This window comes from Haliotis rufescens, unplaced genomic scaffold (assembly GCF_023055435.1).
Source record: "Haliotis rufescens isolate VD_foot unplaced genomic scaffold, xgHalRufe1.0.p SCAF_25, whole genome shotgun sequence".
Lineage (NCBI taxonomy): Eukaryota > Metazoa > Mollusca > Gastropoda > Lepetellida > Haliotidae > Haliotis > Haliotis rufescens.
In genome coordinates this window covers 7,959,229-7,984,597 of record NW_025963946.1, presented here as the reverse complement: position 1 = coordinate 7,984,597, position 25,369 = coordinate 7,959,229, and the positions used below count along the sequence as shown (strand labels likewise).

General features: G+C 41.9%; 1 protein-coding gene across 2 annotated transcripts; it reads left to right on the top strand.

Moving 5' to 3' along the window:
* The first annotated feature begins 8,162 nt into the window (after positions 1 to 8,162).
* LOC124141324 (monocarboxylate transporter 9-like) lies at positions 8,163 to 24,147 on the top strand. 2 transcript variants are annotated; one of them, XM_046509296.2, is made up of 6 exons: positions 8,163 to 8,349; positions 17,327 to 17,556; positions 19,973 to 20,116; positions 20,711 to 21,781; positions 22,802 to 22,852; positions 23,075 to 24,147. In XM_046509296.2, the coding sequence occupies exons 2-6, from the start codon at positions 17,355 to 17,357 to the stop codon at positions 23,146 to 23,148; spliced, it is 1,542 nt and encodes a 513-aa protein (XP_046365252.2). In that variant the 5' UTR covers positions 8,163 to 8,349; positions 17,327 to 17,354; the 3' UTR covers positions 23,149 to 24,147. The 2 variants fall into 2 exon arrangements, with proteins under 2 accessions (XP_046365252.2, XP_046365251.2); XM_046509295.2 differs by having other exon boundaries at positions 17,080 to 17,556.
* The last annotated feature ends 1,222 nt before the right edge of the window (positions 24,148 to 25,369 follow it).

Genomic DNA, 25,369 nt, shown 5'->3' with positions numbered 1-25,369 from the left:
TACTACCTCATTAATGATCTTTCCTTTCCTGGACAGAGGTTTTCCATGTAGAGGTGGACACTTGCGTGAAAACTGAATAACTTGCCATTAATCAGATTATTTTGCGATTTTAATAAGATCACCATTATGTATTGTGTTTGTAGTTAAGTGATCTAAGAATACTACATCAAATGAAGTTTCATCAGCAAACTGTCGTTTATAGACACATTTATATAAACAAGAAAAAGTAGAGGACCCAATGAAGATCCCTGGGGTACACCGACTGCTAAATGTGTTACATCGGATGACTGACCATTAATTCCAACTCTGTGTAATCTATTGGATAAATATTTCATTAAATTTCAATTAATGCCCACTGCTTTTAATTAAGATAATAATTACTTGTGCCATACCTCATCAAATTCCTTTCTTATGTCACAGAAGCCGTGATGTAGATTCTTATACCGTAATCAAGCTTGGTAAGAATCTACATCGAAACGTCTCTATGTCGAAACCATCTAAATATTAAACAAAAGGACGGAGGAGATTTAATGAATGGGAGATAATGTTAGAATCTACATCGAAACATCGCTACATGCAATAAACGAGAAGGTGTTATCCATGAAGTTGTAAGGCTCTCTTACTTACTCACCAACTTCTATGTTCCAAAAGAGATCTATAGTTTATTAGCTAAGAGAGTTAGGTCAGACGTAATAGCAGAGAAACAAAGGGTTTTAGGTGACGTAAATCAAATTTGCTGGTTTTTTTACCCTTTAAATAGGCGCTACCTTCACCGTTCACCTTCGTTGCTGGCGTCTACTGGAAGAAGCTATTATACTACATTTAGCTCCTCGCCAATTACCTCCCCTTCTTCAAGTTCACAGAAATCTGTAATTCTGTTAGGTGTTTAATGTTCACGAAGGAGGCACGTAGTGGTGCGTTTTATCTCGAGATCGCAAATCAGTTGGTTTTGAAATGTTGCAATAGTCCTTGAGTAAACGTCAAGTGTCAATGCATGAGTAGCATAAGTAAGTGATGTGGGTTTGCGGCCATTTGAGGTATGCGACGGCGTGACAGGTGTCATGTTGTAAGAAAGTCAAAGTGAAATTTATCACGAGAACACGAACACATTCTGACTTGTAATAGACCATTATCTCCGCGATAATGGAATACTGTCACGACTAAGGGAGACAACTCTGTACAACGTGTCACAGTCTGTCATAAAACCCATGACCGACATCACAAATAAAAAGCTAGTAAGATATTGAAACCGTCAAAATATAAAACAAAAGGAAGAATGAGATTTAATGAATGGGAGCTCATCCAATGTATTTAAAGAATGTATTTCTGTATGGGCAATTTGGCTTAATGTATACGCAGTAGGGGTCTTGTGTGGTAAACGATTGATGCAAATGTTTCCTACTTGATTGTGTTATTGGATTCCTGTACCAGTAGTTATTGCAAAAAGACATTTAAATATAAAAAAAACACATAAAAAAGCCAAATTTGGCAAACTTGCGCAGAAACAGATTTTCAAATTGTAAAGACATCTTTAAACGGCGTTTAATTAATAATTGCAAACCATGAAATGTATTTGAAAAGCATTTCTGCAATATTTAAACACTGCTGACATAGATGAGGTGTCACTGAATATTATTGACAGATCTAGAGGTGTGGTGTTGCTGAACTATTGCTGACAGAGGTGAGGTATCACGGAAACATTGCTGATAGAGGTTATAACATAAGTCTATATAAAGCATAGGGGTCCGAAAATCACAAAAATCGCTGTATGAAAATGACCCAGTAGCTTTATACTATGACGTATGGCGTGGATGAAATGTCCTCTAACACTCCGAATTGGTCATTTATTCAAACAAGATCAAACACCTAAACGTTCCGGCCTCTCGCATATATGTGTCACCTGTTTCCACTCACATTATACAATACCTCAGAACAGATTGTTCAGGATGAACAGCTAAAACATCTGCCCATGTATATAAACATTTGAACTGAACAGCATGAAGCATACATTCAACAAGGTATATTTCGTATGGTTGGAATGATTCTCGATTATCAAATATATTATATCTCAATTCTATTATGATAAATTCCCGGAAGCCATCTGCTACAGTTGGTAGTGACTACAATAGCTTCGTTTCGAGTCTCTGCACAACGTTACAAATAGCGTGGATGCATGGACATGATCATTTCCTACATGAAGTCTCGTAACGAATTACTTAATGTATTTATAAATAATGAAGGATTTGTGAGTGAGTTGTGTTAACGCCGTCTGAACAGTAGGTCAGTTATATCCCAATGTGGTCGTTTAATATTGACAGAAACACGTTGTGAGGCAGGTCAAAAATTGTATTCAGGGATTCGAACCCGGGACGATAGGATTTTGTCACCCTTAAAGTACGCAACCTGGTGATATTGGTGGAATATTGCTAAAAGTGACGTAAAGCCATACTCAATCAATCAACCACTTTGACGACTGCTCCCATAATAAACTGGACTATGGTGGATGGGATGTGGTTAGGGATATTACCTATAATGTACTGGCTTGTCCAGGATGCTATCGTGATTGCGACGTGGTTTGTGTCTGCTTGCCGTCGAATAAATCCGGATTCAACACGCATAGGCTCCTTTGTCTTCAGATCCCAGAAACTGTTGAAAAGGATATGTAGAAGTCAGATACCACCGGTTATGCCAAAAACAATTCCGATTCCAGAACAAACAATCGTAATAAAATGTATGAGTCAGCATTATTTCCGCTATACTGCAACAACCTTTATATAAACTATATATATTGAACAACAACATTACAGTGATACTGTAGTTTCAAATTAAAGTTTGTAAAATCTATGTTAAAGTGTTGGAGTCACAGCGCTTTGAGCAAACAACCCCTATCTTTACCATGATGCATATGATAACAACAAGATGCATATGATAACAACAATATTAGCAGGAACTGCTGTAGATTTGGAAATTTAAATTTGTCTAAATTACCTACTTAAGAGATGCTCGGAATCAGTACGAGCCTGAAGAGGTTATCCACGTTGCAGTATGTCGTGTCAATGGACAATCACTATAAAGCCTGCATAATGTGGACTAGTACAGTGACACACACACACACACACACACACACACACACACACACACACACACACACACACACACACACACACACACACACACACACACACACATTTGAAAAAGGGCTTCACAGTGTATATCAATCAAGGGAATCGAACCTGGGGAACACTTTCACCACTAAACTACCATCTGCTAGGAATATGACATGAGCTTCCTAGCTTCTATCTAGGATTCTGGATGTCGGTAAACATGTTTGTTTGTTCGTATTATGACGTGGGTGCGTGTTGCGCCACACAATGAAGGATTTTACTACTGCTTTTCAATCCAAACTCGCATTTTGTCAGTAGTCCACTTTCCGGTAAAAAGGCAATGACAACATTTGAGTTTGGTAACACTAAGTTTGTTCACCTGAAGACATATGTGCCTGTTAGCATGTCATTTTCACAAAAGACTTTACAGACTTTTGTTGTTTGTTTCGAATATAATGTGTTTTTAGTTCATGTTATTATCTAAGCATGTTTTTATACATGGACGTGATATACATACGGATATGCATTTTTAGAATTTCTCCCATGTAACCCTTGCTTAATTTTCGAGTAGATTACATTACCTGGGTTAACTTTGTTTCTAATTACAGCATCATCACCGAGTAGATGTAGCACCTTAGCTGTGAGTCTTGATCTGTTAGCTATGTGTCGTGAACTGTAAGTCTTGATCTGTTGGCTGTGAGTGGTGATCTATGAATTTTGATCTGTCAGTTGTGAGGCGTGAACTGTGAGCCTTTATGTGTTAGCTGTTAGTCTTGACGCTCTACCAGAAGGCCACGGAGGTGATCCCAGGGTTAAGGACATGCACACCCATCCTCTTGTCCAAGTCGGCATTAAGGAAGTCTATATACCATTCCAGAGGACTAACAATTGCAGATAAAGTCACCAGCTTCTGATTAGAAGGAGACTTGCACCTTTGGCAATGGGTCACCACACCACCGAAGGGCCCAAAGCATGAACCATCTGGAGGGTCGGCATTGCAGATTAAAGAAGCCGGTTGGGAAGGCTCATCCCAACATCTTTCAGATGATCACCCTCCAGGAAAAACAACGTGCACATCCACAAACTTCAATATGCTGGGGGCCAGAAGAGAGAGAGAGTTTTGCGACTCCCTGGGAAGCGTTATTCGGATGCATGTGTTGTTGAGGGAGACTCTTGGAATGGTCCGAGCATCGTGGTGAAGGGGTGGAATTGGTCTTGCACCGAGGGTCGACCCTGTGGTCTTCCAGAACCTCGTTCCAGGGAGAGGCAGGGAATTTCCTTCAGAATGCGGGAGTCACCGTCATGGACTGGCCGTCAAGGTCTCCCGACCTCAATCCCATCGAACATGTCTGGGATGCTCTTGGCAGAAGTCAGCAACAATGGCGTCGTCTTCCCAACCATGTGTTCACAAGCATCAGAAGGTCCATGCGGAGGCGTTGTGTGGCAGTTGTCAACGCACATGGTGGCCATACACGCTACTGTGCCATCAGATTAAGGTGTTTGGGACTTATGATTTAAACTGTTGATGTTATTACCGAATGCCGAATGCTTGGAACAATCCTTCTTTGGACATTAATGATTAAAAATTACCTTCTCTGATACATTTGTCTGTTATATATCATATATGGGATTACTTTTAAGAATGTGAAGTTTTAAAAAACTATTGCATGCAAGTCATTTTACATATCATGGCCCCCAAGTTTAACTTATAACTGCACCATGTCTATGTTGGAATCATCCTACCCTTTGTCGTTACGAAATAGATTGAGTGGGTGGGATGAGTGAGTGAGTGGGTGGACTATGGGGATGAGTGAGTGAGTGAGTGAGTGGGTGGACTGGGGGGCTGAGTGAGTGAGTGAGTGGGTGGACTGTAGGGATGTGTGAGTGTGTGATTGGTTCGACTGCGGGGGTGAGTGAGTGGTGCAACGTGGGGATGAGTGAGTGAGTGAGTGGGTGGGTGGACTGTGGGTACGATTGAATGAGTGGGTGGACTATGGGCGTGAGTGAGAGAGTGAGTGGGTGGGTGGACTGTGGGGATGTGTGAGTGTGTGAGTGGGTGGACTGTGGGGATGAGTGAGTGTTTGAGTGAGTAGGTGGGTGGACTGTGGGGGCTGAGTGAGTGAGTGAGTGAGTGGGTGGACTGTGGGGTGAGTGAGTGAGTGGGTGGACTGGGGGGCTGAGTGAGTGAGTGAGTGAGTGGGTGGACTGGGAGGCTGAGTGAGTGAGTGAGTGGATGGGTGGACTGTAGGGATGTGTGAGTGTGTGAGTGGGTGGACTGTGGGGATGAGTGAGTGTGTGAGTGAGTGGGTGGACTGTGGGGGCTGAGTGAGTGAGTGAGTGAGTGGGTGGACTGGGGGGCTGAGTGAGTGAGTGAGTGAGTGGGTGGACTCTGTCGATGAGTGAGTGTGTGGACTGCGGGGGCTGAGTGAGTGAGTGAGTGAGTGAGTGAGTGGGTGGACTGGGGGGCTGAGTGAGTGAGTGAGTGAGTGGGTGGACTCTGTCGATGAGTGAGTGTGTGGACTGCGGGGGTGAGTGAGTGGTGCAACGTAGGGATGAGTGAGTGAGTAAGTGAGTGGGTGGGTGGACTGTGGGGGCTGAGTGAGTGAGTGGGTGAGTGGGTGGACTGTGGGGATGAGTGAGTGTGTGAGTGGGTGGACTGTGGTGATGAGTGAGTGTGTGAGTTGGTCGACTGCGGGGGTGAGTGAGTGGTGCAACGTGGGGATGAGTGAGTGAGTGAGTGAGTGGGTGGGTGGACTGTGGGTACGATTGAATGAGTTGGTGGACTCTGGGCGTGAGTGACAGAGTGAGTGAGTGGGTGGACTGTGGGGATGATTGAGTGAGTATGTGGACTGTTGGGACGATTGAGTGAGTGGGTGAGTGGGTGGACTGTGGGGTTGAGTGAGTGGGTGGGTGCGTTGGTGGACTGTGGGGGTGAGTGAGTGAGTGATCGAGTGTGTGAGTGGGTGGACTGTAGGGATATGTGAGTGTGTAAGTGGGTCGACTGCGGGGGTGAGTGAGTGGTGCAACGTGGGGATGAGTGAGTGAGTGAGTGGGTGGGTGGACTGCGGGGGCTGAGTGAGTGAGTGAGTGAGTAGGTGGACTATGGGGATGAGTGAGTGTGTGAGTGGGTGGACTGTAGGGATGAGTGAGTGGGTCGACTGCGGGGGTGAGTGAGTGGTGCAATGTGGGGATGAGTGAGTGAGTGGGTGGGTGGACTGTGGGTACGATTGAATGAGCGGGTGGACTGTGGGCGTGAGTGAGAGAGTGAGTGGGTGGGTGGACTGTGGGGGGATTGAGTTAGTGAGTGAGTGGGTGGACTGTGGTTTGAGTGAGTGAGTTGGTGGGCGATGGGATGAGTGAGTGAGTGAATGGACTGTGCGGTGAGTGAGTGAGTGAGTGAGTGAGTGAGTGAGTGAGTGAGTGGGTGGACTGTTGGGGTGAGAGAGTGAGTGGGTGAGTGGGTGGACTTTGGGGGTGAGTGAGTGGGTGGGTGGACTGTGGGGGTGAGAGAGTGAGTGGGTTGACTGTGGGGGTGAGAGAGTGAGTGGGTGGACTGTGGGGGTGAGTGAGTGTGGGTCGGCGGTGGGATGAGTGAGTGTGGGTCGGCGGTGGGGTGAGTGAGTGTACTGTTTGGATGAGTGAGTGAGTGAGTGAGTGAGTGAGTGGGTGGGCGGTTGGGAAGAGTGAGTGAGTGGGTGGACTGTGGGGATGAGTGAGTGAGTGAGTGGGTTGGCTGTGGGGATGAGTGAGTGAGTGAGTGAGTGGGTGGACTGTGGAGATGAGTGAGTGAGTGAGTGAATGAGTAAGTGGGTGGACTGTGGGGGTGAGAGAGTGAGTGGGTGAGTGGGTGGACTGTGGGGGTGAGAGAGTGAGTGGGTGAGTGGGTGGACTGTGGGGGTGAGAGAGTGAGTGGGTGAGTGGGTGGACTGTGGGGGTGAGAGAGTGAGTGGGTTGACTGTGGGGATGAGTGAGTGTGTGGGTCGGCGGTGGGGTGAGTGAGTGAGTGTACTGTTTGGATGAGTGAGTGAGTGGGTGGGCTGTTGGGGTGAGTGCGTGAGTAAGTGGGTGGGCGGTTAGAGTGAGTGAGTGAGTGGTGGACTGTGGGGATGAGTGAGTGAGTGAATGAGTGGGTTGTCTGTGGGGATGAGTGAGTGAGTGAGTGAATGGGTGGACTGTGGGGATGAGTGAGTGAGTGATTGGGTGGGCTGTCGGGGTGATGAGTGAGTGAGTGGGTGAGTGGGTGTACTGTGGGTGGATTGAGTGAGTTTTGACACAATTTGGTTTTGGAATTTATATGCAAACATTTGGTAAATATCCAGATACCAAACTCTACTTCTTGTGTCATACAAAACGGTCACTTGTCATCATATTTCAGCAACGAGAGAGGATGTAGACAAGGAGATCCGATTTCCCCATACGTGTTTCGTTTCGTCGCAGAAATACTAGGGATAACGATAAGAAAAAATACAAATATGAAAGGTACAGTCCTTGGAGAAAGTGAGCGTGTAATAGGTCAATATGCCAATGACACCGAACTATTTTTAGATGGCTCAGCAACGTCTCTAAATGAAGCAATAAATACACTAAGTAATTTCTATAGAATGTCTGGCTTACAAATAAACACAGACAAAACTAAAGCTGTATGGATAGGCTCAATGACAGGGAGTTCACTCATATTATGTCCTGATTTGACATTGGACTGGCACAACGCAGATTTCGATGTAATGGAATTAAAGGAAACGCTGATTTGATTAACCTTTGGGTTATCAACACTAGAAAAAGACTGGAAACAAATCCAAAATCCCCATAACCCTGCCTCTTTTATACCCGCATGCCGGCCTTTAAGGTTACTGCAACTAAAAGATCAGCTATGAACATTCGGTACAAAGGTTCTATATTTAGACTTTGCAGACATTGACTGCGCGCTTGAGTGAGTTATTTTGAATCCACCTTGAACAGTAATTCAGTTATATCATGACAGAATAAATCCCGAAGTTGTTCAGGTGTCAATCACAATGAAGTAGTTCGTTAATAGCTTGCGCGGTGTAATGTAGGTCAGGTCGTCTTCTCCATACAATCGATATGTGTGTTAGGATGACAATGGCGGCCATGCAGGTCCATTGCTATGACATGGATGAAACATTCAGTTACACAAAAGATGTTTATTGAGAATATAGTGACTGAATTGTCTTCTTCCTGGGATTATATGCTTCTGTGTGCATTTAGCGACGATTCTTGGAGAAATGTAAGTTGACGATTGTTATGTATGTCAGTCTTTTTTTAATGACATGACACCAACTGGGCTATCCACAAAAACGAGAGTCTGGTAAGCAAATTGTTTCGCTGTGACAAGTCTTGAGGAACGTGCATTAACAAACACTCGTATAACGAGGTGATTCTTTTTTATGATTTATCGAAATCATTCCTATTCTGAATATGTTAACCACGGTATAATTCACTGTTAGTACATTGCAACCAGCAGCAGCAAGTACCGAATTGTGCAGTGACCGTGATATTCAGTGTATTGCAAACGCTATGGAGGCACACACCTGTCGTCCATGACACCACGATGATCACAGTGTACACGCAGTTGGTAAACTCGTGGAAAGATTTAGTTGCTAGACCTTGCTAGATTACTAGATTATTTAGCATAATAAAATGTTGGATATATATGTCACTACATGTTGAAACCATGCATGTCATCGATCCCAATTGCGTGGATCGATGCTCATGATGTCAGTTCCTGGATTGTCTGGTCCAGACTCGATTATTTACAGGCCGCCGTCATATAGCTGGAATATTGCTGAGTGCGGCGTTAAACAACAAATAAACAAAACAAAACAGTGCCAAACCAAGTACATGTGTACATGACAACATGCCATACAGGTCATATTGAACAGTGTCTACCCAGTTAAGCTTAACTTCTATTGACTGAATGTGTGCAGTAAGCCGATTTCAGGGAATAAAACAAGGTCTAGCGACTCGGACTCAGTCTAAAGAGTTTGACAGCATAATGCGCATACGTTCTACGACGATGTTTTACCCTGCCTTTGGGTCGGCAGAAAGGACATACAAAATAACTTGTCCTCTGGAAGTCAGGATTATAGGTTTGAGAGAATGGAATCCATGTTAAACGACGTTAAACCCAATTTCACCTGTAACAACAGAGTAACAAAAGTACTTGTCGGAATATTCTACTACACGCACGCACGCACGCACGCACGCACGCACACACGCACGCACACACACACACATAATCGTCTGCGTCTGCCCAGAGAGCGGGAAGTCGAGGGCTCTATCCCTGGCAGCGTCACACCAAGAGACGTTGAAAAAAGGTATTTGCTGTTCCTCTGCCTGGATCTCGGCATAAAAGGGGTAAAACAATTATACTGTGTGTGAGTGTTAAACTGCGGCATGGTATCTCAGTTGGCCAGCTTTGTTAAAATAATCATTATTCCGGACTAGTACAAGCAGCCACACACACACACACACACACACGCAGAGGTGCATGCACGTCACTTTATAAATTCAATAATCTAGAACGCTACGTTAAACCGCATTTCACCACAACGCATTTCACCAGAAGCATTAGTATTAAACATTACCATGGCTATTTTAAAACATAAGAGTGTGACGTAACGCATTGACAGACAACTGATCATTTTCTCTTTCCAATGGTGAGGGATCCCTTGTTTTACCGACTGTGAATTCTTTAAAAGTGTATCCACTTTTTAACTCTCTTTGATTGACCATGAGATTAATATCCATCAACTGCGTAACATCCATGCTATTACAATAAGCTAACAAACGCACAAACTGATTTAACAATTCATTGCGATTACTTAGCTGTGTTCTCTCCCCTACAGAAAACATATTTACGTCAATTGTATGTTCCAAAGTAACAACAAATTAGTTGATAACATAATGTGAGAATTGTAAAAATAATCTTTGTTAAACAAAAACGTGGAATGGACGAGAAACCCTACATACATTTTTTCCTTGGTAAACTACTATTAAACTCGAATGACGCGGCCAGGGTATCGAATCACAGACCTTCTCTCTGGGCACACGCTTTATCCACTACACCACAGTTGCAAAGAAAGCTTATCAGGACAACTTCGTTAAAACATTCTTGGCATGTTCACCCCGTGGCGATTCCGGGTAAGAATTTGTCCACAGCAATCTATGTTGGTCGCGAGCCGAGACGTGACTGGTGGTCAGGGTCGGTGACTTGGTAGGTAGCTGGTCATCGTACCCAGACGGCGTGGATGGATGCGCGATATATATCACTGGATTGTCTGGTCGACACTCGATTATTTGAGGCCTCCACAATGCAGACGCTTTATCGTGACGTCGCGTCACAAGCTGCCACCAGGAAGCCAAGCATTAAAAGAGTGCTCAAGAGTGCTGTGTAACGTTATTTACTCATACGACTTGTGTTGAACATTCGGCATTTTTGGGGGCAGGTAAAGGGCTAAAACTGGACTTTTGTGCGATGAGTGTCTTACATCTATTGTTTGCGGTGATGAAGGATATTGATAACGTGAGTGTAACATGCAGTAGTTTACAGGCGACCCGTACAGATTTCGGGGTAGAATAGGTCTTCAGCAACCCATGCTTGCCGTAAAAGGTGACAATGCTTGTCGTAAAAGGCGACTAACGGGATCAGGTGGTCAGGCTCACTGACTTGGTTGATGCATGTCATCGATCCCAATTGCGTGGATCGATGCTCGTGATATCAATCACTGGATTGTCTGGTCCAGACTCGATTATATACAGACCGCCGTCATATAGCTTGAATATTGCTGAGTGCGGCGTTAAACAACAAACCAAAAACAACAAGTTTACAGGCAGAGCAATAACTTCTTAAAATGAGAATGAGATTAGGGGCATTACAAAACAAATGGTCGCCTAGGTGCCAGTCTTATCTGCCTGTATGGGATATCCATGGTAAAAATGTTGCATAAGTGGGCAAGCCTGTAACACTGGCACGTAACGTTGGGTACAGTTACATAACAGTAAAAAGGTCTTTGAAAAAATAGGCAACAAAAAGAATTAATTTATGAAAGATGTAAGAATATAAATACGGAGATAGGGAGGGTGAAGTAAACTGGATTGAAAATGTATTGCTTGTTGTTAAAGGCCGCACTCAGCAATATTCCAGTCCAATGACGGTGATAAAAATGTAGATCATCGGTTCTAGAACAGACAATTAAGTGATTGATATTATGAGCGACGACTATGGGTACGATGACACAACTACCAAGTCATCAAGCCTGAGTACTCAATCTATTTTCCCGCCTCTTAACTGGGGATGTATCCTAACGTGGAATCCCCAAAGATGGATTTCCCATGGAGTAGAATAACATGCACAAAGAGTGCATTTATACTTTCTGAAACGCCGGTAAATGTGTATATATTAATCTATACATCAATCTCGGAAACCAACTGTAAAAATTACATTTGTAGGCATTTATACCAGTGGGGGCACGGGTGGCCCAGTCGTCTAAGGCGCCGCGATTCGCTGTGCAGAGTTGCGTCCCGTGGGCACGCCAGAAGCCTATGATTGTGGGTTCGAATCCCGGTTCGCCCCATTTATGTTTCTAGGTTTGTCAGCACCATACCAGTGCTCGTGGGTTTCACCGAAGAGGTAATCATCTGAGACCTGCATCACTTCGGGCTTTCCTCCCACATTAAGCTGACACGCTGTGATATAACTGGAATACTGTTAAAAGCGGCGTTAAACCCAACTCACTCACTCACTCATATCAGTGCTATTGAAATTGAAAGTCCACACTTGCACGCATACAGACGCATTAATATAGTTGAGACAATGTAATTATGACCCGAGTATTAACAGACTTCTTGTTTCAAACTACTGATCGATTGCTATATTCCTGAACCCAAAGATTTCGTGTAACTTAGATCTTGTTGACACATACATTTGTAATTGTTGTCGCGAACTCGAATTGGTCGAATCCTAGGTTGCCTCGAACTCCCAGTCTGTTCTATATTACCGCTGACCACCCGATCATGTAGTCGCCTCTTACGACAAGACATATTCACGGATCTTCACGGGTATTGCATACATTGAATAACATGCATATAGATGTGACAAATTGTGTACGTTTGTTTTCTGTTGTCTGATGGCTAGGTCGGACAGTAATGAGGTCGATATATTCATATCGTCCCCAGGATTTCGGGATCAAGTTGTTTGACTGTATATCGCAATGTTTCAATATTATTCATGCCTAGCCACTTCGAACAAAGTGCCAGTTTACGTAATCATATCATTATGTACCGCCCTACATTAAAATCAGTGAACAGGATAACTGCTGATGATATATGCTTTACTTAATTAACGATCGCTATACATGTATTGTTGTGGTAATAACGAAACCATAGTAGCGTTCATATTAAAAAGCGGTTCAACATCAAGAAGACGTTTTGAAAGAGCAGAAGTCATAGAGTAATTTAGGTAGCTTTGAAGGTATGTGGGTTGCCATGCGACCCAGATCTCTCTATATATAGGCGGAAAGCCTAATGTGCTGAAGGTTCAGGGTCGGACATTTTGATCTTAGTTGTTCCTGAAAATGCTACACAATTCTCACTGGATTCCATTAGTGTGATTGGATTACACAATACGTCTTGCATCAGCACAGAAAGGAAGCCCCTGCTGACCCAGAGATGTGTGTTTATTCTGACTGTGGTATGTTTGAAACTGGTGCCTATATTAACTACGCTCTGCCTGTGGTATGTTTGAAACTGGTCCCTATATTACCTACGTTCTGACTGTGGTATGTTTGAAGCTGTTCCTATATTACCTACGTTCTGACTGTGGTATGTTTGAAGCTGATCCCTATATTACCTACGTTCTCACTGTGGTATGTTTGAAACTGATCCGCATATTACCTACGTTCTGACTGTGGTATGTTTGAAACTGATCCCTATATTACCTATGTTCTGACTATGGTATGTTTGAAGTTGATCCTCATATTACCTACGTTCTGACTGTGGTATGTTTGAAACTGATCCCTATATTAACCATGTTCTGACTGTGGTATGTTTGAAACTGATCCCTATTTTACCTACGTTCCGACTGTGGTATGTTTGTAACTGACCCCTTTTTTACCTACGTTCTGACGGTGGTATGTTTGAAACTGGTCCCTATATTACCTACGTTATGACTGGGATATGTGTGAAACTGATCCCTATATTACCTACGCTCTGCCTGTGGTAAGTTTGAAACTGATCCCTTTATTACCTATATTCTGACTGTGGTATGTTTGAAGCTGATCCCTATATTACCTACGTTCTGACTGTGGTATGTTTGAAACTGATCCCTAGATTAACTATGTTATGACGGTGGTATGTTTGAAACTGATCCCTATATTACCTACGTTCTCACTGTGGTATTTTGAAACAGGTCCCTATATTACCTACGTATTGACTGTGGTATATTAGAAACTGATCCCCATAATACCTACGTTCTAACTGTGGTATGTTTGAAACTGATCCCAATATTACCTACGTTCTGACTGTGGTATGTTTGAAACTGGTCCCCATATTACCTACATGTACGTTCTGACTGTGGTATGTTTGAAACTGATCCCAATATTACCTACGTTCTGACTGTGGTATGTTTGAAACTGATCCCTATATTACCTATGTTCTGACTGTGGTATGTTTGAAGCTGATTCCCATATTACCTACGTTCTGACTGGTATGTTTGAAACTGATCCCTATATTAACTATGTTCTGACTGTTGTACGTTTGAAACTGATCCCTATTTTACCTACGTTCCGACTGTGGTATGTTGTAACTGACCCCTTTTTTACCTACGTTCTGACGGTGGTATGTTTGAAACTGATCCCTTTATTACCTACGTTCTGACTTTGGTATGTTTGAAACTGATACCTATATTACCTATATTTTGACTGTGGTATGTTTGAAGCTGATCCCCATATTACCTACGTTCTGACTGTGGTATGTTTTTCAAACTGATCCCTATATTATCTATGTTCTGACGGTGGTATGTTTGAAACTGATCCCTATATTACCTACGTTCTGACTGTGGTATTTTGAAACAGGTCCCTATATTACCTACGTACTGACTGTGGTATATTAGAAACTGATCCCCATAATACCTACGATCTAACTGTGGTATGTTTGAAACTGATCCCTATATTACCTACGTTCTGACTGTGGTATGGTTGAAACTGATCCCTATATTACCTACGTTCTGACTGTGGTATGTTTGAAACTGATCCCCATATTACCTACGTTCTGACTGTGGTATGTTTGAAACTGATCTCTATTAACAAGGTCATGTAATGTGAGTTTAGTTCACTATTGCTGGAAAAAGGTTTGGTAACAACAAGAATGAAGGAACATGTGAAGATGTGTTTATTTCCTTGACCTCTAACATCAATTTATCTGACAAGTAACTGTTCCTCGATTCAGAATAAGCTATTTGGAGTGACTTTAATGAATTGGACGTGAGGCAATGTTTCAGGGATGGCCTGCAACAGAGGTTGCCACTCTGTGTAACACAACAGAGGTTGCCACTCTGTGTAACATCACAGAGGTTCCAAGCCGCTTCTCCATAACTTGACACGAACACACTGGTGAAATAAACAAGGTCATGTAATGAGGGCGCAGTACAATATTGTTGGACTAGTTTTCTCTGGGAAGTAGGTTTTGTGACAACTAAAATATAGGAACGTTCGTGTGACGCGAAGTTCTTGTAAACAGGGAGATGTGTTTATCATTCTTGCCGTATGACATCAATTCGTCTAACAAGTTACTGTTCCTTGATTGGAAATAATTGTCATCCAGTAAATGATGAGGAGAGTTCTTGGTACAGAGGTTGCCACTGTGTGACACACCATAAGGTGTGACTCTGCTTAGGTTTAATCAATCTCCTCTGTAGTATCTAAAGCTTATATCACAAGAGTGCGCTATGTCCATTGTTTCGGCAGGTTCTTATTCATCGTAACTACCCTTGCATCAATATTTGTCGGGGGTGGGGGTCGTGCAGGGGTGGTGGGAGGGGGTTAGACGATTTAATAAGGGGGGCAAACCTTGGTGCATGGTTTTGCAATTGTCTCGTAAACCTGTTCCTTCTTCAAAGAATAGATGGAAGGATCTGTGTGTATCTTCGATGGAATGAGCATTATAAAGGACGTTGCTTACAAAAGGTACAGGAAGTGTCATAATGTGGGGAGCCATCTCTTATGGGTGACGATCAGATCTTGTTCATATCATAGGCAACTTCACAGGTACACGTTATCGTGGAGAACGTCCCGACAAGGATGCATGTTGAGTCCTCTTCTTTTGATACTTTTTATAAACGAATCTGTATGTGAAATGGAGATTCTTGGGCTAGGAGGCATATTTATGTAAGATAATTTTGATGAAATCACGTTATTATTATTTGCTGATGATGTCACTCTTGTTGATGATTGTGTAATTGGACTGCAGATAACTGGATGCTTTAGACTCTAATTATGACAAATGATGCCTTGGAGTTAATTTAGATAAGACAAAAGTCATAGTTTTTAGAAAGGGTGGTCATCTGAGGAAAACTGAGAAATGGTTTTATAAAGGTCCGCAAATTGAAGTTGTATCACATTTCAAATACCCTGGTCTACTATTCTCTTCAAGACTTGTTTGGACTAAAGAATGTGATACACTAGCTATTCAAGCAAGGAAAGCGACTTTTCCTGTGTTGAATATGATAAAGAAAGTCCCATCTCTCCCATTTTCTACTGCTGCTAAAATATTTGATTCAAAGACTGCTCCTGTTCTTTTTTATGGCTCAAAATATGGGGGTGTGCCTATAGAAAAAAGCATTGAAAAGGTTCAAAGTAATTGTTTTATAAAGAGTTCTTTCCGTTGGTAAAAGAACATCAACAAATGCAATTCTAGGAGAGCTGGGAAGAACATCATTGTGTGTACACTATTACAGTCGTTGTGGTAAGTCCCGGTGTCGACTACTTAGATTACATGAAACAAGATATCCGTATGCCTGTTACCATATGTTAAAAGCATTTGACGAAAATGGTCAAACTAACTGGGTTTCTTATGTAAGACAATTAGTGTTTCAAACTGGGTTTTCATATGTTTGGTTCTCTCAGGATTGTGGCGATCTGAAATGCTTCATGGTTATATTCAAACAACGATGTTAAGATATAGAATATACAAAATCACCAATTCCTCTTTCCTTGATGTTTATTCATCATATAAATCATTACTCGAACCAGAAAAATATCTGTCTGTTTAAGCATGTGAAACAGAGCTTCTTAGAGCTTTATGTAAATTCCGTTGTATAAACCGTAATCTGAATGTACAGAAAGCTCAATTTAATACAGCAGCAGAGTCATCGTTTAGTTTATGTATGAAATGTAACCGCTATGAAATAGAAAATGAGTGCCATTTTTTTGTTAATTTGTACTTTTTATAAAAGTAGTAGAGAAAATTTAATTCCAAAATGTTACCATGTGCGACCATCTGTTCCAAAATTTATCTGTCTTCTATTTATCAGAAATGATTCTGTTATGAAAAACCTGTCTATATATTTAAAAAAGACATTTACCTATGTAAATCCAAATGTAAAAAATATGAACGTTTGTTTTAAGAAAATATGTGCATGTGCATAGTATACATTATTCATGTAAATGAACTCTGGGCCATGTAGCCTTCATTCATGAATAAACGTCTTCTTCCTTACGTCCCAGCATTGTTCCATTTCTGCAAGCAGCAGGCGCCATTGTACGGCATAACGATGTTCTTCCCCACACAGGATGATTACTGATTACCCGAGATCTCAGACATAAACGTGCTGTTATGGCCGTCCATGTCACCAGATCTCAACCCAATTGATTATCCGTGGGGTGAGCTGGACAGACGTTAACATCAGCATCAACCAGTGTTACATAATCTGAAGCAATTTTTTCAAATCCCTCATTCACAGGTTTCATGGTTCCACAGGCAGAGGATGTCGTGCAGTCATTCATGGCAATGGTGGACACACACAGTACCGGGCTTAACGACTGCAGTGCCTCTCAAATAACGTTTTATGAACTTTGCAATCCTCCAAACATACACTTGACCTGCGTTTAGCTTTTAAAACCTTGTGGAGGTCACAATGAATCTATGGAAAACTACATACAAGAATATGGCATGATGAATTTCTAACGCACTCACTGTCTGATTCTCAGCACCAAGGAACAAAGGGGTACCATTGTCATGGATACAAGACACCGCAAGGATACTGACAGTGGATATGCCTGGGTTGTTCTGTTTGCTGCAACCTTTTCCAACTTCATCATAGGGATGTTGTTATATTCGCCTGGCGTATTCAACACCGCCATCTTGGAAGAGGTAGAAAATGACCTTTCGCGGACATCTTGGATCGGCTCCACTTTGGTTGGAACGACTACGTTGTCAGGTAGGTAGAGCAACTTTGTAGATTGTAATACTTTCGGACATACCTATTCACAAAGGCTTGACCAAACGACATACGATAAAAAACAGGCAAAATTGTCCCCCAAACGAAGAATGCAACCACTGAGGGCATTTCCCTTACTGGGGTGAAAACGAGTTCCCGGTGTTCGACACGCTTTCCCTTGTTAGCCAACAGATGATTGACGTTGATAGGTGATAACCCTTTATTATCTTCCACCTTTTGTTATCTTATTAATTGTTGTTGTCCTAACATGTACATATAAACTAGTGTCCAAAAGAAACGATACCAACCTATTTTCAAAATTGTTTTTCACTAAGTGAATTGTCAAGTATAAAAACATGCCAATTCGTATTGCACATCCCAAACACATCATAGTCGATAAAAAATACCGGAAACACGTGATCACTTCCGGGAAAAAACGTAAATTTCGTGAAAGTGACATTTCCCTCACTAGCATGTTCTGCACGTGCAGAAAAACTGTATAAAACGGCTGATCAGACACGTTGATATCACAGCAACAAAAAGAACACAAGATATGCCACGTTTGACAGCCATCGAGAGAGAGAGAGAGCCGTTGGAATGGTCCAACAAGGAGCGTCACACGTCGACGTCGCCAGAAGGTCGGGCTGCGCACGCATCACTATCACCAGGTTGATGCAGCGGTTACGTCAGACAGGTCAGACGTCAGACAGGCCCAGGAGTGGAAGACCACGAGTAACCACGCCCCTTGAAGATCGTTACATCCGGGTATTACACCTGAGGAACCGCACCGTAACAGCGACGTCCACGGCGGCTACAGCACTGGGACACAGGATCAGTCGACAGACCGTCTACAGGAGACTACGGCAGTATGGTATCCGGCCACGTCATCCCTACCGCGGACCGCTCCTGACGCCTCGACACCGGAACAACAGACTGATCTGGGCCAGGCGAGTTCGACGTTGGCAACGGCGGGACTGGGCACGTGTTATGTTCTCTGATGAGTGCAGATTTCTCATCTTCAGAAACGATGGACGGCAGCTTGTATACCGACGATTTGGTGAACGTTTGGCGCCTAACTGTATCCAACAGGTCCGGCCGTTTGGAGGTGGAGGGTTAATGGTTTGGGGTGGCATATGTGGTGACGTCAAAACGATGCTTGTCGTAATTCGTGGAAACCTGAATGCACAGCGTTATCTTGATGACATCCTACGGCCTGTTGTGGTGCCCTTTATTCAGCAACAGCCTCGTGGACTCCTTTTCCAACATGACAATGCAAGGCCACACACAGCAAGATTGACACAGAACTTCCTTGCCAACGCCAACGTACAGGTTTTGCCATGGCCCGCATGTTCACCGGACATGAATCCCATCGAGCACTTATGGGACCACCTCGATCGGCAAATCCGACGTCGCCGTGTGCCTCCAGTCAACGTCGAGGACTTGGAACGATGTCTCCTCGAGGAATGGCAACGCATCACTCCCAACGTCATCAGACGTTTGACGTCATCAGTCCGTAGGCGTGTTCTGGCATGTATTGATGCTCACGGTGGACATACCCGCTACTGACTTGACTTTGAGACGTGTGGTGTGACATTTCCCGTTGTTTCTGTGATCAGTGCTCTAACGAAATGTTCATTTTTCGACCCCACCCATCTTTAAAGGCTTGTCATATTGGTTGTACAGATTTTATTGAAATGAAATTTTTGTACAGATGTTGTGAAAGGATTTCTCAAAAGCATAACACTAATCCTAAACTTCTGCATTGTTTAGTTTTTCTTTTATGTCGTTGCAAACAGGTGGTATCGTTTCTTTTGGACACTAGTTTATATGCTCTCTGGCTCATGGCATTCATTCACCTGATGAAGGAGTAAGCATATATTCCGAAACGTTGTGTTCCTGATAATAAAGAAGTTGACATCCATATATTCTCTTCCTTATGTATATCACTTCTAAATGGCCTTTCAAAGACCTTGTTACAGATTGTTAATTATTCTAATTGTTCACATTTTCAAGATCAAAGGTCCCATTTAACACTTTCAGCAATGTATGTCTATGTGTAGCAACCAAGAGTTACAAATCAGCAAATGAAAACTTTGTCATGCACCGCTGCATCGTTGCCCAAAAATGTTTGGTTTGGAAGCCAATTACGGAGCATGTGATTTCAACACTTTCACATGGACATTTAAACATTTTCTCCTAATGCTACGATTATTTTCCCCCTTGAAATTTTTTTATTGACTTAAAACATGTAGGATAATTAATATTCACAAAAAAATCACAATCACATATTTCACTTTACTTGCCCTTGAGAATTAAGAAGTTATTAACGATAAAGAATCTGACTATAAATATTTTTTTGCTAGATATCTTTAATTCTGCAAAAACTTCATCAATAAATTGACTGTTTTTCTATCAGGTCCAATAGCTGGAGTTTTTACAAGCAGATTTGGCTGCAAAGCGGCTTCCTGTCTTGCAGGAACGTTGGTTCTGATTGGTCTGAGTGTATCTTCCTTTATAAAGAGCGTCAATGGTCTTTTGTTCACGAATGGCATCCTGACAGGTAAAAATAGACATTGTAATATTATTAGGCGATTTCGTTCAAACATATTATATTCAATATGAAATGGATCAGGACGAAGTCACCAAAATGCATTTATCATTTGAGAAATAACGTTGGTTGGTTGGTTTGTTGTTTGACGCCGCACTCAGCAATATCCCAGCTATATGACTGCGGTCTGTAAATAATCGAGTCTGGACAAGACAATCCAGTGATTAATATCATGAGCATCGATCCACGCACTTGGGATCGATGACATGCATCAACCAAGTCAGCGAGCCTGACCACCCGATCCCGTTTGTCGCCTTTTTACGACAAGCATAGTCGCCTTTTACGGCAAGCATGGTTTGCTGAAGACCTATTCTACTCCGTAATCTTCACGGGTCTGAGAAATAACGAGAGAAAACAATAGAGAGAATGAATGCAAGAGAAATATCTATATCAAAACATAAATATATTACTCATATTAGTGATTGACTGATGAAGCGGGTTAAATGTACAGTGCCTCCGTCTCGAAGTATGCTATACCTGCAAAAAACTACAAAATACATAACACTTCTCTTGGTCTTCATAAAGTTTTGTTTCACTGCTTTCCAGGTTTGGGAGCAGGTCTAGCAATAAATGCAGCAGGTACCATACCTGGACTCTACTTTGAAAAACGCCTCCCTCTTGCATTTGGCGTCTCCACTGCTGGAACCGCCATGGGTCTGTTTGCTGGAGGCCCTTTAGTTGCCATATTACTAAAAACCTATTCTCTCAGTGGTGCGTTTCTCATCTTTGCTGCCATAGGTAGTCACCTCTGTGTCGCAGGATCTCTGATGAGGCCAAGACGACAAGCTACAGTCAACGTTATCGTCCCAGATCAACCGCATGAGTATCAGTCAGTCACGCTCTTTGTTGAAGGTAACGCACTTCAGGATGAATCGAGTAACTTGACGGAAGAACAGGAGCACTGTGATGCTGGTGTAAAATGTGACATTATTGACAATAGGAGGAATGGTTTGGATGACCATAATATGCAGGACAATAATCAAATCAAGGTGACCGAAAAGAAACCAGGGAGTTGCGAGGAAAAAAAATGTTCAAGAAATCGTTTTTTGATCGTAGAAGAAGGAAACACCATGAAAGCGGATTCAACACTGTTACATTCCAACACTCTTAATTCAAACTTGCAAAGAAGATGGTGGAGTTATGTTAAAAGAAACATGCCTCTGATAACAGCGAATGGATTCCTTTTCTACAACATCAGTCTGATGTTCTTAGGTCTGGGTGAAAATGCTATCCTTTTCCATCTGCCAAATTATGCTTACTCTAAGAGCAGCACTCGCATTCAGTCCGCAAATCTCTTCACTGCAATGGGTCTGACTAGCCTTATGTCGAGAATATTCACAGGCATGATATTAAACGACAAGGAAATAAGTATTATCTTGCTCCATGTTAGCTGTCTTGGAATAATAGGAATCCTGGCTCTGGTGTTCCCGCTCTACTCACACACGTATTATCTGCAGATGGTGTTCAGCGCCTTGTATGGCCTGTATGGGGGAGGCCTTCATTCTATCCTCAGCCCAATGACTGTGGAATGTGTAGGGGTAGCTAATCTCGCTGTTGGATTTGGAGTAACTCATTTCGCCATAGGAATCGGATATATTCTTGGTCCACCTGTAGCAAGTAAGATTTTATTGATACCATTGTGGATTAAGGTTTCAGGATACTGGATTATCTTCTGAGGGGTATTGAATGGCCATCGGTTATACTATTAGTTATGTCTTTAGTTGCCATATAAACGGTGTGATATTAGGTGAGCAGAAAAATATTGGACGTCACCTAATATGACTACGTATACGGTAACTAAAAACACCATAACGAATTTATTATGCTGAAAAGTCTACACTATTTGGTATCCATATCGCTAGTGTATCCAGTTCCTATATTATACATACTTTGGATCCATTTGTGGTCATAACTTTTAAGCCCGATTCAAATGATTTTGGGGGCGGTCGGGTAGCCTAGTGGTTAAAGCATTCGCTCGTCACGCCGAAAACCCGGGTTCGATTCCCGACATTGGTACAATGTGTGAAGCCCATTTCTGGTGTCCCCCGCCGTGATATTGCTGGAATATTGCTAAAAGCGGCGTAAAACCATACTCACTCACTCACTCAAATGACTTTGCCTGAATATAGCTGCCAATTCAAATTACACCAAGTGATACAATCTGTGCTGAGTTAGTGCTAAGTGAGATTGAGATGATTACGCCACTTCTGCAACGAAGCATGGGTGGCCAGTGGAGATATCATACATTGGATATATATATACATATATATCTTCTTTATATATAGAAAAAGCATAGTAAACTCTCAGGCAAAATATAGTAATAATCAAAGTAAGATTGAACACAGTTTTAATTGGCAATTGCTTTCAACTCATACCACAACTTTCTAGTTTTCCCGCTATATAAGCTACATTTTGATCATGAACCTACATTATTTAAAAAAGAGCAACATTTCATTCATAAATACGCGCCTCAGTTAAATGTATTTATAATTTAGCCTTTACTAACACAGATAGAGTGCAAGAAGAAATTCTGGGATTGTGTTTATGTATGTGTGTTTTAACCTTAGCAACGGATAAACATATTCAAGATATACTTTGATGAATAGAAATGCAACATACCTTCCCTTTTCCTTTCAGGTATCATCTATGAAAGCAGTAAGGTCTACGATAACACTTACTTCTTTGGAGGTAAGACATCAGACAGGTTGCTGTCGATACACAAACCTAGAGCCCAGAAACAATACTGTGGTTTCATGCGATTTATTTGTGTATTAATGGGCATTACAATCACGATGTATAGTTGTTTTGTTCGTAAAAACGACAATTCAGTATCAACAGCAAATACATGTTCCATTTTGCAGATATGGATCATAGGAGGCAGTTTATTGACATATTGTCTATTTTGTACAGGTGGATGTCTTATCGCAGGTTCAGTATGTGCAGCTGTTGTGCCAGTGTACAGGAGGTTACATGGATCCTCATAAATGGAGATTACTTTTGAGTGAATGAGTCCATTAGAACACCTGTATGATAATCAGCAGTCGTTACAACTTCACAGGAGGCACAGTTGACCACAGTTACGTCCACTTTGGCGTGCCAGGAAACTTTTCATCATGGTTTCGGATTCCGGTTCGCCTTGATTATCTTTTCAGACATGCCCCTACCATAGCCGTGATCATGGGCTTCACCAATGTGGTAAATGTCTGAAGACAACACATCAGACAGACATTACATGATACAACTTAAATAAAGTTCAACAGCATGCAGCATGAAAGTTATGTAGGCTGTAGACCGTTTTCTTAAACCAACGAGACCCGTGAAGATCCGGGCTAGAATATGTCTTCAGCAACTCATGCTTGTAAGAGGCGACTAATGAGTCAGACTCGCTGACTTGATTGTTGCATGTCATCGTATCCCAATCGCATAGATCGATGCTCATGATATGAAGCACTATAGATTGTCTGGTCCAGATCTAGACTCGATTGTTTACAGACCGCCGTCATACAACGTAAACCCATGAACAAGGGTATCATGCTGAATAAAAATATACATATCGCATATCACAATTGTATTCCCAATATATCACATTTACGATACGGAAACACGCACGGATACATTCCACTGGTTTTAATCATGTCTGGCTTAGCGTGCGCATGTGAACTAGAAAACACTGAGGAGTAAATGTTATCGCTGGTGACAACCCACCATCTGTTGTCAAGACTGGCTTGCACTGATGTCATATTGCAGACTTTTGCAAACTGTTAAACGCCCTGCACTCTGCACATTGAATGATGATGGTTGGTTTAAGTTCAGTCTCTACACGTGACTCCGAACATGATAATTCACACACCACGTCAATGCCACCACTTTACATAGCATCAGCCCCCACACCACAACAAAACATCACAAGATTGGTATTTTGTTTTTAAACCGAAAAGTGTGTGATAGGCACAATCTCATGAAAATCAGACCTCAGTTCTCGCTACCGCTAAACAAAGATCTGAGGACATCCTATAACTTTTTAACCATGCACACTAGCTTCACCAAACTTGCTACACACATTAACCACAATGAGTACTTGTGCCTTTTGCTAGTTTGAAGATCCTGATTTTTTAATTTTTGCCGTTTCCATGGAAATATTAAGAAACTTAAACTTTTAGAATGGGGGTTTTGTACGGCCCATATCCTTTTAATTATGCACCCTAGCTTCACCAAACTCTCTACACACATTAACCACAATGAGTACTTGTGCCTTTTGCTAGTTTGAAGATTCTGAATTTTTTTATTTTTGCTGTTTCCATAGAATCATGGTGAAACATAAATTTTGGGTAGAGTTTTTGTACGATTCATGTTTACAATATTATGTATCCTAGCTTCAGCAAACTTGCTACATTAACCACTATGATTGTTTTTTATCTTTTATAAGATTCTGAAAGTTTTCACTTTTGCTGTTTTCATGGAAACCTGATGGAATTTAGGAATTTTGATGACTGGTTTTGTATAGCTACTATATTTTCAAAAATTGTTTCCACTCATGTAGATCATCATAAGTATCTGTGCTTTGTGTTATTTTGAATTTTGATGACTGGTTTTGTATAGCTAATTTATTTTCCAAAATTGTTTCCACTCATGTAGATCATCATAAGTATCTGTGCTTTGTGTTAGTTTGAATTTATGAATTCTTTACCATATCTGTTAAGGCTAGATGGAAATTATTAATTTATTGATTTTCTTATATGATATTGTTCCATTTTTTATGTGTTTTTATATCAACAATTTTGGGTCCTTTTGATAATTCTTCTTATGTAACCCCTCAATCAAATCATGGGTGATTTGTTGTTGACCAGCGGGGATAACGGGGGCATGTGAGCTTTGCTCACTTCTTTTTTGTTCCTATATGCAAGGTATCGCTTTACGGTTCTCTGTACGAACTAACAACAGGGAGCAGATGGCTTGCGGTACAAGTTTTCTATATATATATCAGCACAAATGGCAGTGGTTGTTGTGTTAGTGTCACTAGGGATCAACGATTGGGATAGGCATCTTATAAGTAATGGCAATTAAGTGATTCTAGACATATACATGCCATGGCTAAAGGTAATTAGCCTCTGGAAGTTAATGTTCTTTCAGACAAAAGTTGTCACAAATTGGTCGCTATGATAAAAATAATAAATGATAAAGGGAATCAGTGACAGTTTAGGACTC

Excerpts from the sequence above, each read along its gene's own strand:
- LOC124141324 (XM_046509296.2), top strand. The coding sequence starts at position 17,355 with ATGGATACAAGACACCGCAAGGATACTGACAGTGGATATGCCTGGGTT. Across the intron at positions 17,557-19,972 it reads TGGAACGACTACGTTGTCAG|GTCCAATAGCTGGAGTTTTT; the intron begins GTAGGTAGAGCA and ends TTTTTCTATCAG. Across the intron at positions 22,853-23,074 it reads TAACACTTACTTCTTTGGAG|GTGGATGTCTTATCGCAGGT; the intron begins GTAAGACATCAG and ends TATTTTGTACAG.